The sequence below is a fragment of the Ctenopharyngodon idella genome, chromosome 22, assembly GCF_019924925.1.
Source record: "Ctenopharyngodon idella isolate HZGC_01 chromosome 22, HZGC01, whole genome shotgun sequence".
NCBI lineage: Eukaryota > Metazoa > Chordata > Actinopteri > Cypriniformes > Xenocyprididae > Ctenopharyngodon > Ctenopharyngodon idella.
Window position 1 is genome coordinate 18,293,517 of NC_067241.1, and position 18,099 is coordinate 18,311,615.

Below are 18,099 nucleotides of genomic sequence, written 5' to 3' on the forward strand. Positions count from 1 at the left end.
AATTGAATTCACCTCTACGATCTGACACTTCTTGACATGTACGGGAAGTTGAGCCATGAGAGATTTTTGACATATTCTCTTTAATATTGTGTAATACTTTTTTTCTTAAAATACAGTCTTTTCTGAGGTAGACCATTACAGTTCAAGAACATTATCATTTTTAAAACAGACATCAAAAAAGACATGAAATAAATATTTTCATGTACAATATGCTGCAAAAATGAGGTAGAAATGGTTACAGAAAATGTACAAGAACAAGATCCAAGAACAAAGTTACTGTACTAATAGATTCAAAACAGCTAATTAATGACAATTTTGTTGGACAAACTGTTAAATTAAAGTGTTCTTGTTTGAAATCAGCCAAATATATGACATTATCTGAATAAAACCGGTTTTCCACTGCATGGTGCGGCTTGGTACAGCACGGTACAGTACGGCTCGCTTAAATAGTACCACCTCGGTTGAGGTTCCAAGCGTGCCGTACCGATACCAAAATGTGATGCGTAAACACTGCAGATCACTGATTGGTCAGAGAGAATCGTCAGTACCAGCATCATTGGATTTGAAACACGGGACACCAAACCCGCTAGATTTCAATAGTCAGTAACACCCATCGCAGTATCATTTGTTCGCACGACCTTTTTTTAAATGACTTGCTTTAAACGACCGTTGCACCCAACCTGAAAAAATGGCTGTATCGTGGTCAGTAGACGAGGTGCAGATGTTCCTCTTGTTGGTACCCGAGGAGCGGATCCACGGCAGTAGAGGCGGCACAACTATAACGACCAGTCTATAATCCCACCCAATTTGAAGCGGTACTAAACTGCAGTGGAAAAGCAAACCGAAAGTAAAGCGAGCCGTGCCGTGCCGAGTTGTACCACGCAGTGAAAAAGCACCATTTGTTTCTATGAATAAGAATTGATGCTGAATTTTTCTACACAAGATGATGTATTTGTGTGCTTAGGATTTCCCTGAGTCTGCCAGGTTCTGTAGTTTTCTGCCTCTTCGGCACTGATCAATATATGCTCCTGGGGTCATTCTGATTGACCTGTATGGCATGAGTGAAGCCACCAGCTGTACTTGAAGAGCCGAACAGTGCTATAGGGTTACTGGACATCAATCAGAATATGGCTTCTCCAAAAGGCTGTGGTGAGATAGAGGAACGGGGGATGGGAAATCAGCTCACCACATGGCTGTGCATGACCAACAACCAAGGGGACAAACCATTGTGGTAAGATGGGGTGGGCTGAGGGTAAAGGAGTGATCAGGGGCTATGTCATGTCACAGCTGATCGAAATTCAACAATCCACAAAAGCCAATCTCAGTTTCTTCAGCAGTGGTGATTTGAAGACATCTGATCACTCTACAGTATGTAGCTTTTGTGTACCCTATAGGCAAACAAGCTGAAAAATATTTAAACATTGGTAGAGGCTGCTCCATTTGGATTGTCTATATGGTGAGCATGTTTACAATTCATATACATTACACATGATGGTTTAACACAATTTATGATTAGACATGATCAACTACCAATTATATATATAAACAATCTTATTCTGATCTTTGGGTTGTTTCGATGTTGTTGAGTACTTGCATGGGTCATTTATAAAGGACACTGACATATGCTCTGTTCCTTGGTTTCTAAAAACAGTTTGTCCAACAAAATCAAACATCTGGTTTGCCATCTACAATAACACGTCATGAAGACAATCATCACTCCATCAAAAATCTACATCAAAAATAAAGGGTAAGGATAAGGGAAAATGTTTTCGTAGAGAGTTAAAAACATGGATTTATGGCATCAGATATTCTCTGAAATACCTGAATTACATTCATTGTTTGTCTTGGTAGCATTTTCAAGTTTCACCTAAGAGGTAACAGCACAGATGCAGTGTGTATACAGGTCTGTGTCAGGTCTGTTGCTCACCTCCAACCTCAATGCTTACTACTAAGACCCTAAGATTACATACATTCTTTAGTTTAGTTACCATTTCTGAGGTAAAGAAATTCTTCCTGAGTATTTTCAAACAAGACTACATATACTAATAAAATAAAATGAGTAAAGCAGAAGAGAGAAATAGTCATTCATGGACCCTTGCTTGTTTTTGTGTTTGAGGATCCTGAGCAAAGGCTCTCACAAGATTGTGAGGAATGTGATGGGTTGTTAACATATTGTTGTATTTGGAAAAATATTACCTTTAACAAAGTGTTCTGAAAGAAGTGGATCAACAATAAAAGCCTGTCTCTTTCTATTATATGACTTTCTATGGATCAGCAATTTAATACTTTTTGGGTAGCAACGCATACTCTTTTGGTAAAATGACCATTTTGACAAAGTGCACAAGATATGACCGTGGCCTAACAATCAATTTTTCAAAATACTGTTGCTTTCTTGCCAAGAGGTTGCATAACAGTAAATACCTTTTGGTGAATGCTGTAACTTGTAGCATTTTTGGTAAAAACAAAGTAGTTTTGATATATCCTAAGCCCTTTAACACCAAATGATCTTTCAAGTAAATCAATGCAAAAGATACAACGCCACTGGAGTGGACTGGCAATAAATAGGATCCTGAGAGTTGCAATCAATGGGGGTATTTTTCAGGAAAAGTCAAGTGATCTATAACCTCCAGGTTTAATCCAGGATCAAGGCTAATTGGAATTCCAGTGAAATTCCAAAATATAATTGAGATTTTCTATCAGATAAGCCAAGCAACTAATAAATGCCCCTTCAAGAAAGGCCTAATATTTCATTTCTTTGGGAAAAAATAAAGTATATGTATATTTATAGAAAAACAACACACCATGGCATGTTCCCTAGATTAAATGCATTAAATCCAAAATGCCTCCCCACCATAAACTGTAATTTCTCAACGAGTTCCACTCTTTTGGCTGCAACAAGTATTTAAAAACAAATGTAGCAGTCCCCAACCAGTGGATGACTAGGTTCTCAGTGGCTGTAAACCTTGCTCCACTCCATACAATTGTCCAGTTCTTTGGGGGTGCTGTTAGGACGTACCTTGCAGAAAGCATTTTCAAAGTCTTGGAGGGTAGGGGAAGAAAGGGATGCAGGGAGGCCGTGCAAGGGCACAGGTGCCGACGCAGAAGCTGATGCCAGAGCCTGCTGGCAGAGCTGCAGCAGCTCCCAGACAGAGAAGCCTTCTGAACGCTGCAGTACTGCTGACATCTCCCTTTCACCCAGACTGCAGCCTTGGGGCGCCAGCGCCTGCAGAAGCACGTGTCTGCGTGTGCTCCCATCTGGCAAGCCTATATGGTAACGCTTGGAGAAGCAGCGCAGAAGGGGATCTTTGATCAAATCAGGCCGTCTTGTGGTGCACACCACCAGAACCAGGCCGCTCTGACCATGCTGGATCTTCTCTAGCTGGGCCTGCAGTTGCTGTCTGAGACCTTCCTCCTCAACGGACTCCACCTCGCTAAGCAGCACCACTGAAGGTTGTCGGGCCGTTGCCACCGAGAACAGGGTGATCAATAGTTGCTCTGCCTCTCCTTTCAATTTAGAGGCCAAAGTTGCACCACTCAGCCTATAGAAGGTAGCACCCAGTTGAGATGCCATGGATCGTGCCAGTGTGGTTTTGCCCCCTCCTTGAGGGCCAAACAGCAGGACGGTTCTGGGTGGGCAGATGGCAGGGTTGGGTCGCAGGACAGGCCACAGCAGGTCCTCCTCCAGCGCTGCTTTGATGTGACAGTTCCCAGCCAGTTCACTCCACAGCAATGCTGGACTGCAATCCTGCAGTTCTCGACTTACTAGCTCCAGCATTTGAGGCTCCATGCTTTTCATCGGATCGGAGCGCTTCTGAGAACGATGCTGGGAGAAGCCCTGCTCTGCACCTCCGTTCTCCCCAGTCATGGCTGCTGGGGGGCTGTAGTCCCCTGCGGCTCCATACGTTGGTGAAACCAAGGGCTTCAGCCCACTGTACTTTCCAACTTCATCTCCTTCGAGGCTTGACTGAGATGAAGGTTTACTAGGCTTAAAGGCTTGAGGATCTGTGCCGCCCGTTCCAAAGCCATTTCCACGGCACTCAGCTTTATCAGTGACCCCATATGGAGAATCTTCCCTAGCTTTCATAGGGTCATAGCTATACTTCCTATAGCGTGAACTGTCTCCATCTTCCTCATCCAGGGTCATCTCAAATGCTTTTCTCTTCAGAGAGCCCCCTGGCTCTGAGCCCCCTAGACTGCTGTTCTGATAGCCATAGCTGCCACCAACCACTGTGGGTCTTGAGGGTAGCGGAGAGGGGGCAGCTATGCCCGAGGGGATGTAAGGGGCTGTTGGGTGGGTGTAGCTAGGAGCAAGGCTAGTCTGGTGAGGGTAGGTGCTAGGGGGGTAGTTATACACAGGCGCAGAAGGTGTGTAACTGGGAAGAAGTGTGGGGTTAGGCTGAAGGGCATGTAACGAGGTTGGTGGAAGTGCTGAACTGGGTTGGGGACAGTACCCTGATGAGAGGTAGGTGCCATTATAACTGGGGGGGAAGTCACTGGAATGGGGCCCACTGCAGGAGCTGCTCCCGCTGTAGCCGGAGTCTGAAAGGTTGCTGTTAACAGCTGATACATTGCCAGAGCCTGGTGGGCCTGCTGATGTGGGAACCACCTTTGGCCCAGACAGACCATCATGAGATGAAGGAGGCACTAAGGGATATGCCCCATCAGTGCTGTGCGTAAGAGGCCAAGGTTCCAGTTCGCTTTTCTGGCCTCCGTTGAGAGCCCCAAAAGCTCCAGGCTCAGTGTATGCGCCCACAGCAGGGCGTTCGTATGGTGAGTCTAGCATGCCCGAGTATTTTTCAGCATAACGCTTCAGCAGGTTGGAGGCAGTAAGGGCTGAGATGTCATCATTTGCCCAGGCGTAGCTGTAGGAGCCACGGCTGCGGCTGGGGTAGAGCTCAGACTTGTGGGCAGGGGATGAGGTGGTGGAGGACACGTCCAAATGCTGCTCAGGCCACTGGCTCAGGGGCTGGGCATGCTCCGGGTTCCAGTGCATCTTCAATAGGCCTGCGAAGATAGCAATTTGTCAGATTATGCAAGAATTTGCTATATAACAAAAGTTTACATTCTAAGCGTTCACAAATCAGTACTGGATGGATATAGTGATTTTTTAAGAATTATAAGACTAGACAAAACAACTAAAGACAAATTCTGGCTGATTGCGGGGCTGATTCTTTGGTTGCCATTTTGCTTGGTGAGAGGACTCTTATGGTATTGTGTGCATGCACAACGAGGGAGTCTGTTTTCTGCAACAAGTATAAAAGAGAAGGGCTGTGAGTTTGCTCCTTTCAAGGCCTCAGCCATGTAGCAGCCTTGTGTTGCCATCTGCAGTTCTCCCAGAGGAGAAACTGTTATCACCCTGCGCATGTTTCCCTCAATACATCCCCTCCCACCACCACAGTCCATCCACAAACAATTCTCCAAAAGGCTTCTATGGCCAGCTTGACAGAAGGGGAGAAAGAGAAAGAAGAAGGACCAGAGGGGGAGAGGGAGGGACCAATATGGGGAGAAAGGGGGGGTTGGGACGGGTAGACGAAATAGTTGTGCTATTCATTGGGCACTTCCAATGAAGCACTAGGAGTGTGGAATGCCCTTTCCTCTGGCTATCTCCAGCACTGCTTTCCTGCTTTCCTGTGATTAATTATGTTGGCCTAATGCTAAGGGGATCTTGATGCACAAGAAGAGTGGAAAATAAACCTCAATAAAAAATTTCTACGCCCTGTCCTTTCCCCTACATAAAGCCTTTTTTGAGCTTCTAAAATTGCAATACACTTGACAGCATCACAGTTTAAAGGCACTTCATAAGAAATGAATTTTAAAATGAACCATCAAAAACCAAAATGTTAATTATTTAAGGTATGCATAATTTATGCCCATTAATAGTAAAAAGACCTTAATACTTCAATAGGAAGTGCATTTTGTTCTTGGTCTTTTTTCAGAATTTCATGGAGCAGAGAATTGCTTTAAAACCGGCCATTTCATGAGGCTCTGCAACTGCTGCTTTCAGAGGCATGAACTAAATTCCACACATAGCTTGGCATTATTGAACTGTCAGGAATCAGCCTGGGGTGAGGGCTACAGGGGGAAATGGGGAGGTAAATGGAATAAACTGCACATCTTCATCGTAGGCTGCAATCTGAGGAGAAAGTGATGATTTGTTATTCACACTTCTGTCAGAGTGTGCAAGCTGCTGCTTTATTGCCATTTAAATCAAGCCTCAGTTCTGTATGCTATGTTCCCCCTTACTCTTTTTCTCCAAAAAAACTCAGCCCTCCCCCTTTGTGTGTTTTTCTGTTTCTCAAACTTTCGCCCCTCCCGTTGCCAAACCTTCCCATGTGTGTCTGCAGATTTAGCCTGCTATTTATTCCAAAAGATCACACCAACAGACCAGATGGCCATTGGATTACCATGTCCTTCATATTCATCTCTAGACCCTCAAGTTTCCCATGTCCAAACTAACACCTTACCCCTATTTCTAATAAAAACTTCAAGATAAAACACAAAAACGATTCAGAATATGTAAACAAGGTGAACACAGGTAAAGGATTTGGTCATTGTCCAGTCAGTAGAAACAGTACATGTCCAGCAGGACAATCCCATCTGCAGGCTGGTTTGTGAAGTGCTGTATGGAGCACAATAATGGGGCCAGTGTGCGACAGAGATGGATGGCAGCCCAGGGGAGCTCATAAAACCTGCAACGGGTAGGAAAGGAGGAGGGGGAGTGGACAGCAGGCGCTCCGGCCGCCGTGTGTGCATGTGCATGCACGCGCATGAGTCTATGTGAGAGGATGGGGCTTGACATTAGGGAAGTCATTCAGGCGGCCAAACTGCTGTCCACTCCATCAATATACATGAGTGTGTGTGCACCAAGACACACGGGAAATCGCTTCCAAATCGAACATGGAAGTGCTATTTGGGTCAGGCTGCTTAAAGGGGAACAGTTCACCTTAGTGTCCTACTACCCAGCTAAAAGTGCTATCCATTAATGGTCAAAACATCAATAATTTGATATGTATTGATACTGAAATATCTAAAACGATTCCAATACTCATTTTCTGCAGTATCGATACACTGATAACAGGCGCGTGTTCTCACTCTCTCTTAACTCCGACAGTGAGTTGACACATGGCCTGAATTTCGGAGCAGGGTTGATAAGTGGCGTGCACATAAAACCGCCTCTCAAACAGCTCGCGAGTACCTAATTGAGTTCTTTTCGTGGCTCAAATACACACAAAATTATGTCAAAATGCCCATCTTGGCGAGTATTCAGGAAAACACAGTTAGTTTTGGAACGTAAGTTGGGAAATAAAACGTATGTTGTATAACAGTATATTGGATTGGTGCATAAGCTCTAAAAATGACCACAGCCTGATTCCTGCTGCTGTCTGTCATGTTAACCAAAGAACAAAAGACAAAGAGAAAATCACTCACTGCTTTACAATGAAGACTATCCAGTGTAATTTTACATTTGATTACTTTAATTAGTATTTTTACCTGAATACTACTGTCAGACCCACCTGAAAAACTTAAAGCCATGTTTATTTAATTTGTCTATTTGTGCTCTCTTTTGCCATTTGTTTATTTGTTCTTATTTTATTAGTGACTGTTTACTTGTCTTTTTTTTTTTTTAGTTTTAAATAAGGCCTCCCTATGCCGTGTGTAAGCTTTTGCCACAAAAAATATGGGATAATAAAAATATTGTTATGGCAGCATATATGGCATTTTTCCCCGTGGTATCGAAAATGGTATAGAATATCGATATTTTTCAAGGTATCGTATCGAAGTTAGAAATTCCATTATCGTGACAACACTACTATCTATTAGCATGAAATCAACCACAGATGAACTGGTCTGCAATTAGAGCTACGCCTCAGCAGGGACTATCTAATAATCTAAATGTGATTTAATCTGCGTTTCTATTTAAATCACCACAGGTGCTGAAATTAACTTATTCTGGACATTTGAGAATAGATGGTCCAATTACACCGGTAGAAGTGGGAATGACCACTAAAGGCTATTCATTTCTGTGAATAAATGACAGTTTCAAACCAAGAAATAATTTATAAAATATGCCAAAAGAGAGTGAGATGATGAGTTTTGCAGCCACACAAGAACAAAGAATGCTCTCATTAAGATTAGACAAACATCAATCTCTTGATATCATTTTACAGTTTAAGGTTCTTTATTTGCATGACAAAAACTGTACATTTGTCTTGCCAAAGCATTTGCAGCATAACAGGTATAATGAGAATTATGCACTGTAAAATATAGTAAAATAATGAATGTGCAAATAAAAAGTTGACATTAAATCTAATATTAATAATATTAAAATTAACTAATAAAACTGAATATCAGTAGTGCAAAAATATTTTTATTTATATTTTGCACTACTTCTTTTTCTAATACTTTTCAGCAAAATTGTCAGTTACCACAAATGCGCTAGTTGCAATAAGCCATAATTAATTAATTCCACGTTTAAACTATCAACTATAAGGTGCACCTTCAAACAAAAATAATTTAAAAAGGAGAGACTGAACTGAACAGGTAATTAAGACATTATGAGCATAAGTGAAATGCTGGAGAAAGTGCAGCTGTATCTTGATTTTGTCTCAACATGGACACAACAACATAAACCTAAATTATAGCCACAGGACCAGCTCTAATCACACATTATTAACAAAAGAGGCATAAACAGGGGAGCTCCTGGCCATTGCTTTGTGTGAGCCGCAACGAGTGGCTTGCCGTAGTGGCTCTGTGCGGGTTCGATGCTGGCAGGGAGACAGATGTTTCCACTGGTCGCCTTACTGTCTGTGGGTCCATTGTTGCACAGCCCATCCAGCAGACGTCCTCCTGGCCTGACAATCCTGTTGGTCCTGAGACAAAAGCTGAGGGATCCTATTGTCAGAGGCCTGCCTAATTATGGAAATCTTATTAATCTATTCAAGCAGCAGTGCGCTGACAGCCTTTGTGCCGTCCTGGGATTTATTGAGGGTTCCTTTGGAGATGTGCATGTGTGTTGCCATCTTGATATTTCGCAAATATATGTGGAACCAAATAAAATCACGAATTAGTGAACATCAGTGGGTTTCAATAAACCATTTCTTTGAAAAAAGTTAGGATAACAAGCAGGATGTCGGAGCAGAAGGTTCTGCAATGTGAGAGCCGAGCAGGCCCGGCTGTCGGAGGATGCTCAGCTTTTCACAGCTCCCCAGGGGTCCCTGTGCACTTTCAGGCTGCGTCACTTTTGTTTTCCTGCCCTGAGGAACAAAACCTACATGGATGCAACAAGCCTTCTGGGACACGGGGCCATTAAACCAGGCAGATTGCACAGAGGCCAGTTGTAAACAGGAGCAGGCTGAATCAATCCAATCAGGCATTATTGTGGGCACCCATTCCCTAAACCCCACACGTAGATTTAAGTAGGTTTATCTACTAAAGACACCCCCCTCAATGCTAATTCAAATATCAAATCCTACAAACACTGTTCAAGAGACCCTCTGCATTGCAACTAAACAGCACACAGACAAATGCAAAGAGGACTCATTCGGCTACACTAACAATGCTGAAATAAGAGACAACTTTAAAGGAAAGCAACTGAAAATAACAACACACACACACACACACCCGATTGCTCAATCCTGAGTGTATGATTAATTACTACCACTTTCTGTCAGTTAAACATCAAAACAACCGAAAAGTAGTTGTACGGGTGAACAGTGAGCATCCTGTTAGGAATTATGTCCTGAAACTTCAGCCCTCAGTGCTGGTATGTGTGGAACTCCCTTTGAAGAACGCAGATGCCACAAAAGAAGGGCTCTTTCAAGAGAGAATATAGATGAAGGAGAGAGAGAGAGGGAGAAAGATGAGAGAGACAGAGTAGATCTGGTTGAAAAGACTGCAGAGGGAGGATTGTGTTTACATGAATTAATCACCTCAGTGCAGATAAGATGGCACCCTGGCTTCTAATCATCAGCTGATTTGTATTCCGTATACAGACGTCTCTGAATCGATGCTTTAGGCAGAGGAACTGCAAAATGTCAATGATGTAAGCCCATTGGGCACTTTAAAGCCATGCAAAGCCTTTACGATAGTTATTCAAAATCCATTCTTTCTTCAGGCTGTACAGTATTCCTGGCACTTATTTTCATTTAAATCCAAATGAATTAATTAATAGAGATATTATACATTCTATATTTCAATATATTTAAAAATGTTTTTTAAGAACACACTGAAAATATAGAGTTTTCAAAAATCTTTCTCCCTGTGGCTGAAAAGAAAGGCATACCGTAGACACACACCTGTTACACAAATCTGTTATGGTCCTGGATGTAGGCGGATCAGATAAAGAATAAAGAAAATAATAAGAAAAGTAGTGTGAGGTCCTCATAATTTACAAGGCATGCATAATAGGGCATAACTATGACAATTTTTATGAAGTGATGCATTAGTTACAGCAGTGTGGTTAACATGATCTCTCTGTCTCTTTCTCTGACTCTTTCTTTCTGCTCATCTGCTCCCTTTTCATGGGCCTAAAAAGATGTAATAGCAGAAGAGGCGGTGGGCCTTACGAGTCTTCACACCTGCTCCTCTGCGCACTGCCAGACGCCGCGGCTCTTTTCAGCCAGGCCCCGTGGGGTCCCTAGAGGAAGGAGCCTATCTGCTAGAGTGGCAGTGAATGATCAGATTTTTTTTCCTCCTCTCTCTCTCTTTCTCTCTAGTCATCCATGTGAGCTGCAGTCCATAATCTCTCAGCTTTGAAGGTGTTATTGCTTTGCCTTTTGGTTGTGGCAATCCGTGGGTTCATGTTAATGATGACTACAGTAATTATTGAGTGTCAATAGTGTGAGAATAATGAAAAATCAGCATTGCTGACAAATGCATAACATAAATGTAGGCTATTACTCAAGGGAAAATGATTCATTAGAAATTATTACATATTTGAACATTTGTACATTTCAAATTTGTCTACATTTTGTAGTCTGAAATCAATACATATGGTTGATTAAATAGGCACATGATGGAAAAATGAAAGTGCCATGTTGTCAAGAGCATTATCTACATGTATAATTTGTGAATGAATAATGTGCACACTTTAGCTCATTATGCACTAAAAATGAGAAAACCCCATAGCCTTGGTGGTTTGAAGGAATGATTAGATGCTCATAATTTTATGAACAACATCCCCACCCCCCTGACCAGCTAATTTTTGTCCACAAATGGCCTGGCCTGGCCTGGCCACCCCTCCCCTTTAAGAAAAACAGGGTTCCTATTTTCTGCGGCCGCAGGCCAGGTTTAGGTCATTGTGTCCACTAATATATCAAAGAACAGCTGTCCTTAGGCTCTGTGATGACCAATCACCCCCTTCCATCTGTCCCTCTTACCCAATCTCTCCTCCATCTCCCCCTGTTCTCCTCCATCTCCTTCTTCCAATCTCTCTCTTTCCCCCCGTCCCTCCTTCCTTTCCACCCTGCCCCCTCACGAAGTTCCCAAACTGCGTATCAGTGCCCTCTCTCTCGAATTCCCTGGCCACTTTATTTAATAACCCTACAACCGTGTTGGGATTTTCTGTGCACACTCACAAGTATGACTTGGATTGAATGCAGGACATATAGTATGTAGTTTTGACTTTGTAGACTACATATCAGACAAATGCTGATGTTACGCAAATGACTCACTCCAGCTTGAAGGGATAGTTCACCTAAAAATTCTGTCATTTACTCACCCTCATATCATTACAAACCTGTATGACCTTATATTTACATTTATGCATTTGTTAGACGCTTCGAACCAAAGCGACTTACATTGCATTTGATCAGTTTTTGCTTTCCCTGGGAATCATTGACCTTTGCCGTGTTAGAGTCATGCCTTTATATATCGTCTGCAGAACACAAATGAAGAGACTTTGAAGAATGTTTTAACTGGTTTTGTCCATACAATGAAAGTCATTGGGGTCCAGAAACAACATTGGACCCTGTTGACTTTCACTGTACTTCTTCTGTGTTCCAACTTCCAAAGTCATACAGGTTTGGAAAACATAAGGGCACAATTTTCATTTTTGAGTCAACTATACCTTTAATTAGAGAAGCATGGACAAGCCCTTTGAGGGATATCTTGGAGCAGTGATTGCAAGCTTGATGCCCAATAATCCTCAGAAGTCCGTGACTTAATTGGAAGCGTAATTGTGGCCTAATGAGCTGTCTTCAACGGTGCTGAGATGATGAGCTGAGGCAGGGGGGTTCCAGGCAGAATGTGTGTCTCTAAGCCGCTTTTCCAATGCCGCCACTTCTCTTCCATCTCACTGACTGCACTGCGGGCTAATTAAAGTCCATTCACACCCACCGCTAATGACCCCGCGCTCATTCACACAAACACTTCAGCACCTTGCCTGTTTACTCAAGGGTCGGCATGCCTCTCCAGAGCCGTTTTCACCCTGTCGCTCTCATTAGAATAGATGTGTTTGATGCTCGTTGTTAATCGCTCCTTCTGCGGCATCCAGCGCACCCCTTCCTTTAGACCGAACTCAAAGCCTTAATGACTTAACAGATGCAATTAGAGTGCTTCATCTGCCCAGGCCTTTAGTGTGGAGAAGGGAAGAAATGAGGTCATAAAGTGAGAGAGCTGAGGCTGTGCTTGTTTCTCTTTATACAAGGAATATGTTGGACAGCAGGGCCCCCAAGCAACAAGAGTTAGAGCGCTCATGGGCTGCTGGCCTGGGACTGATTTAAGGGTGTGTTTGAAGTGCAGATTACAGATTCTTTGCACCAAATCCCTCCAGGAGTATCCGTGGCCCTAGGAATCTCTCTCAGATTTCCTTCAGCTCTGGCTCTGAACCTCTTCAGCTTGCGGTTCCTACATGCTCATCAATGCAACACTTTTGTTTGTGGATGCAACGAGAGTATATGTAATTGCATGTGACAGACATCAAACAAAATACTCAAACGCACAGATGGAGTACAAAAATGCCTGTCCTCTGGAGTCAAACATAAACACTGATGTCAGAAATGCTCAGTTGCTGCACAAAGAAAATTCCAGCATGGATGTGACACTATTCACATATATACTACATCAGCTGCCCTACATTCACCTGGCTCCGGCACAGTCGAATTATGAGGCAGAATGAACGGAAAGGACATATCAGGACTGGGAATGACCACGAGGAAAAGGTATTTGCCTGGCTTTAAAAGCTCAAAGAGTAAACAGGAGGGATTTCTAACACCTTTGTGTGCTGTTCTAATATCACACTAGACACTCAGGGAAACATTCACAGTCTACAAACATCAAACTTTATAAAACAAAAAGATCAGTTCCAAAATCTAAATGCATGCTGCGGCACTGGAAAATCAGGATCTGTGATATTAGCCATCTAAAATCAGTGGCTAAGAGGTGTTTACACTAACCTGCACACGAACAACAACCTTCCAGATCCTCAAAGAATTCAAAATATTCTGACAGGACTTTGTGACATTTAAAGTGTGCAAAGAGAGACTAGACTAGAAAACAGTTTCAGAAACTATTACTGATTCATCATACCAGGAAAGGCAGAACTTTAATAATGACTTATAAATATAATCAATAAATCAATAAATCATTTATATACAAACTAACTTTCAAAAGTTTGGGGTCAGTAAGATTTTTTAAAATGATTTTACAAAAAAATCTCTTTTGCTCATGCTCACCAAAGCTATATTTATTTAACCAAAAAATACAGTAAAAACAGAAATATTGTGAAATATTAAAACTGTTTTCTATTTTAATATATCATAAAATATAATTTATTCCTGTGATCAAAGCTGAATTTTCAGCATCATTACTCCAGTCTTCAGTGTCACATGATCCTTCAGAAACCATATTAATATGCTGATTTGCTGCTCAAGAAACATTTCTGATTATTATCTCAGTTGAAAATGGAAACCATGTGGAAACCATGACACATTTTTTCACAATATTTTTTTCAGGAGATAGAAATATTATGTAACATTATAAACGTCTTTACCGTCACTTTTGATCAATTTAATGCAGCCTTGCTGAATAAACATATGAATTTCTTACTTTTTATTTACGTTTGATTGATTTTTTAATATAATATTTTAAATATATTAGCAATTTTTATTTATATATTTAATAGATTTATTTTATATAAGTTGTATATAATTTAAATCAAATAAAAATTGAGAAAAAGTTTATTAGCAGCCGTTATGTTCATTTCACTTGACAAGACAAGAATATGTCTCTTTAACTACTGAACAGAGAAACTAATTTAGTATGTCTAGATATAAAAAAGTGATTTCAGCTTGGATACAAAATACTTCTTTGTGCTCAAATTGTGTAACTAGTCTCTAAGGAAATATGGAATAAAAGCTCTCCCCCAATGAGTTTGCTCTGTCTTCTAAAACATATGTACAGAATTCAGTTCATGACAAAAGGAATTTATCAAAACACAAAAAGTAATTCCATTGGCACATGACAAAGGTCCTCTGAATGCCTCGCTAAATGGAATTATAACACCATATTAGACATCAATGGTAATCGGTTGCTGCAACAATCTAGCAAGCCAGCTGAAAGGTATTCAAGCTGGCGACTCATTAATACATGATTACATCTCAGATAGAGGTGCTTTGGTCCTTTAGTTTGATTTCCCTCCCTCTTTTCATGTAACTGCCATGCCTATATAGCACAGAGAAGAAGAGCTAAAGAGTGAAGAAAAAAGCATCTCTTCAGGCAGAACTGGGGGAAGAAACCCCATGCTGGCCAACAAACAATGCTGTTTTGGAGAGGGCCAGTGCAGAGCTCAAATGAAGCCTGGCAGGGGGGTTAGGAATGGGGGCTAAAACTGGACACGTCAGTTATTAGGTCAGTCAAGAACAGTGAGGAGGGGGAAGAGAGCTGGAGAAAGGGAGCAAGAAAAGGACAGAGATAGAGGAAGTAACTAGTAAGCTGGACTCTGGTGAGACGACACTGGTGGAGCCATCAGCTCACCTCCACACCTGCCCTACCAACCATGAAATATACTTTAGGTATTTTCACAGCCAATAATGTGACTTAAACATCATGATGAGGACACTGGGGTGAACATCTGAGACATTTTGTTTTTAAAATGCACCATTGTTCAAACTGGTTTATCAACAAACCAAATACCCAAGTAGCCGTAGGAAAATTTTTACTAGTCTAGAGATGACAATAAGTTATTCATTGCTTTTTCTGTGGTTTGACGTTAAAAAGTTACACTTACTATAGGGAACAATGGGACTCAGCATTCTGTGGATCTGGTCTCGATTACGGTAAGAGTTCTGCGGGGAAACCCAGGTTAGCGTCTGTACGGCTGTAGTCCATCGCTGGCCTCTGCTCACATTGGGACGCTAAAAAACTTGTTCCTGAAAAACAAAAAGAAGAGGAGGAGAATTCAAGAGGGGCGAATGGTCATTATATACACATACACTGCACTGCATAATCCATGTAAATGTTTTTAAATGAAAACAAACAAGTTTATGATGCATAAATGCAAACTTAGTGTGCAACATACAATTAAGAGCCTCTAAGGCTTCATCTCAATTTTAGACAAGAGTGAACAGTCACGGACACAGGGACTCTCACTGTGGGCTGAACACACACAGGGGTATTCATTAAGAGCCTGCACACAGGCATTAAGCTGATTGTATGGTTGTGTCCTGCTTCTAAAGAGGGCTTTCTAAATCTCCCTGACAAAAAGCACCGCGCATACCATAGCCGTTCCCCTCGCCTCATAACAGCAGCCAGAGAGCATGCTTTCACAAAATTAAGCTCATTTCATCCCTAGCCACACACTCTCCTGGCTCAATTATCTTTTTTTTCTAACAGAAGACATATTAAAAAAAAAACTACTACTATATATTGGCAACCACAAAAAGAATATATATATATATCGTGATATTTTGCAATTAGTAAACAGCATTATATACATTTTTATATAATTTAATATATTAAATTATATAATATATAATGAATAAATATTTACAAACAATTCTTTAAAATATTATTTATTCATATTAGTGATAGAAAATCAGTTCCCATAAAGACTGAAAAATAATAATTTAATTAAAAAAATAAAAATAAAAAATAATAAAAATCCAATATCAAGTGAATTTAGTATTTTATCTAAAAATGCAGCATAAACAATTTGTTTGGTGTGTCCCAAAGGACAGCGCCATTCCTTCTCAAGGCAGCGTGTATGAAAGCTCACACAGGAATGAAAAATATTACATAATAATGTTAGTCAAACAGTGTGGCGTCCAGCCCTGCTTTCAGGAAATGAAATGTCAACTTACACACCATTCATTACAAAATGATATGCTAAAAATGATATAAACTGTTTTAAGTGTACAGAATTTATTTTTGTTAAAGTGTAAATATATATTTTTAATCACACCAGTGTTTTAATGATCAGTTTATTACTGAATCTGGTCAGGTTAAGATATATATACCTGTAAATGAGTGATAACACACCATAATACACTAACATTTTTTATTTAATATAGTATATTTTTATGAAGTGGTTCATGTATATGTTGGTTTTGATACAAAAATGTAAAATTGCTAGTTATTTTTATGTAGATGTTCTCTTACAGTTCATGTAACTATTGGTTTTGTGTTAAAAATTAGAAATTATGTGAAACTTTAGTTAACATTGTATACTTGTATGTATGTGTTCTCTTACAGTTCATGTAACTACTGGTTTTGAGGCAAAAAATAGAAACTGTAAAACTGATATTGTTAGACTCAGGACATTAATCAACTAAGGACAGAAAAAATACAAAACCTCATTCCAGGATGATGCTTTTACAATATTTTAAAGTTAACATGAACGCTTTCACATTTGATCACTGACTGCAACACTATCCTAAATAAACAAGCTCTAAACTTGCTGAGAACGAAGGCTGACACATCTATATACCAAACTCACGCATGCAGACATCAAGAGTCGTTCGCTTAAAAACCGACACCTGCATGCGGAGCGGAGAATGCAGAAGAGGCTGTTTCACATTAAAGGTGAGAGAATGCAATGAAACAGAGTGAAGAAGAAGAGAGTACAGGCTATCAGGAGAAGTAGAGGACAGTGCAATGCTGAGTTAAGACTTTCAATCATTTACAGCTTCAGACAAGAACAGCAGCAGCAATGTGTCCAGTTTAATAGTGAAGGTAGACTCACCTACTCATGCCTGCATTTCCACATCGGATTCAAAAGCTGTAAGATAATCCCTGGAGCAGACAGGCTCGTGTGTGCAGTACTATGCTTTTTTCCACATATGGGACACGACTCAACTCTCTCTCTCTCTTTCCCTCCCAACCAGTGACAACAGAGCACCCACACACACACACACACACACACACACACAATTACCCTCCCCCAGCTTTCCCCATCCCCCTCTCCTTACCTCTCTCTCTCTCTCTCTCTCTCTCTCTCTCTATTTTTTGTTAAAACTATTTAAGCAGAGAGAGAGAATGAGAGGAGGACTATGGGGTGGGGGCAGCTGACCAATCATGCTTGGAGTGCTGGCTTGTATTCTTTTTCTGAGAGAGAAACAGAGAGAGAGAGAGAGAAGGCTAGTTGTGGTGGAGGGAGAGCCAGAGGCTGAGCTGGGCTAGTCCCTGAGGGAATTAGCTTCAAGATGTTTATTTTGGTCGAAAATTGCAAAATTACTCATCTAAAATACTGATCAATACTACATATATGGTATTATGACACAAATTAGTACTGAAACTTTAATTCTAACTTAAAGTGAGTCCAACAAGACATTCCTAGACAATTCAAGATCAGACTCATTTTGCAGCTGCTACGCTGACTTTACACTTACAAACACTACCGTTCATTAAAATGATCAAAAGTGACAGTAAGGTCATTTATAATGTTACAAAAGATTTATAATTTAAATAAATAAACTTTTTGAACTTATTCATCAAAGAATGCTGAAAATCCACAAAAATATAATATATATATATATATATATATGTTGCTCGAGCAGCAAATCATCATATTAGGATGATTTCTGAAGAATCATGTGACACTGAAGACTGGAGTAATGATATATATATGAAAGAAAGATTTTTAAATTGTAATAATATTTCACA

The 18,099-nt window shown here is 40.8% G+C and overlaps 1 protein-coding gene across 2 annotated transcripts; it reads right to left on the reverse strand.

Annotated features, from left to right (window-relative positions):
* Window positions 1-61: 61 nt before the first annotated feature.
* Window positions 62-17,377, reverse strand: fignl2 (fidgetin like 2). Of its 2 annotated transcripts, none has more exons than XM_051879578.1 (3): window positions 17,184-17,377; window positions 15,227-15,368; window positions 62-5,004 (listed from the first exon to the last, which is right to left on the reverse strand). In XM_051879578.1, exons 2-3 carry the CDS (start codon window positions 15,249-15,251, stop codon window positions 2,948-2,950), a joined length of 2,082 nt encoding a protein of 693 aa, XP_051735538.1. In that variant the 5' UTR covers window positions 15,252-15,368; window positions 17,184-17,377; the 3' UTR covers window positions 62-2,947. The 2 variants fall into 2 exon arrangements, with proteins under 2 accessions (XP_051735538.1, XP_051735537.1); XM_051879577.1 differs by having other exon boundaries at window positions 17,180-17,375.
* Between the last annotated feature and the right edge of the window lie 722 nt (window positions 17,378-18,099).

What these genes read in the sequence shown, in the direction of transcription:
- fignl2 (XM_051879578.1), bottom strand. Translation starts at nt 15,251, where the DNA reads ATGCTGAGTCCCATTGTTCCCTATA. An exon ending in GAGTCCCATTGTTCCCTATA is followed by an intron (nt 5,005 to 15,226) that starts GTAAGTGTAACT and finishes CTATCTTCGCAG; the next exon opens with GCCTATTGAAGATGCACTGG.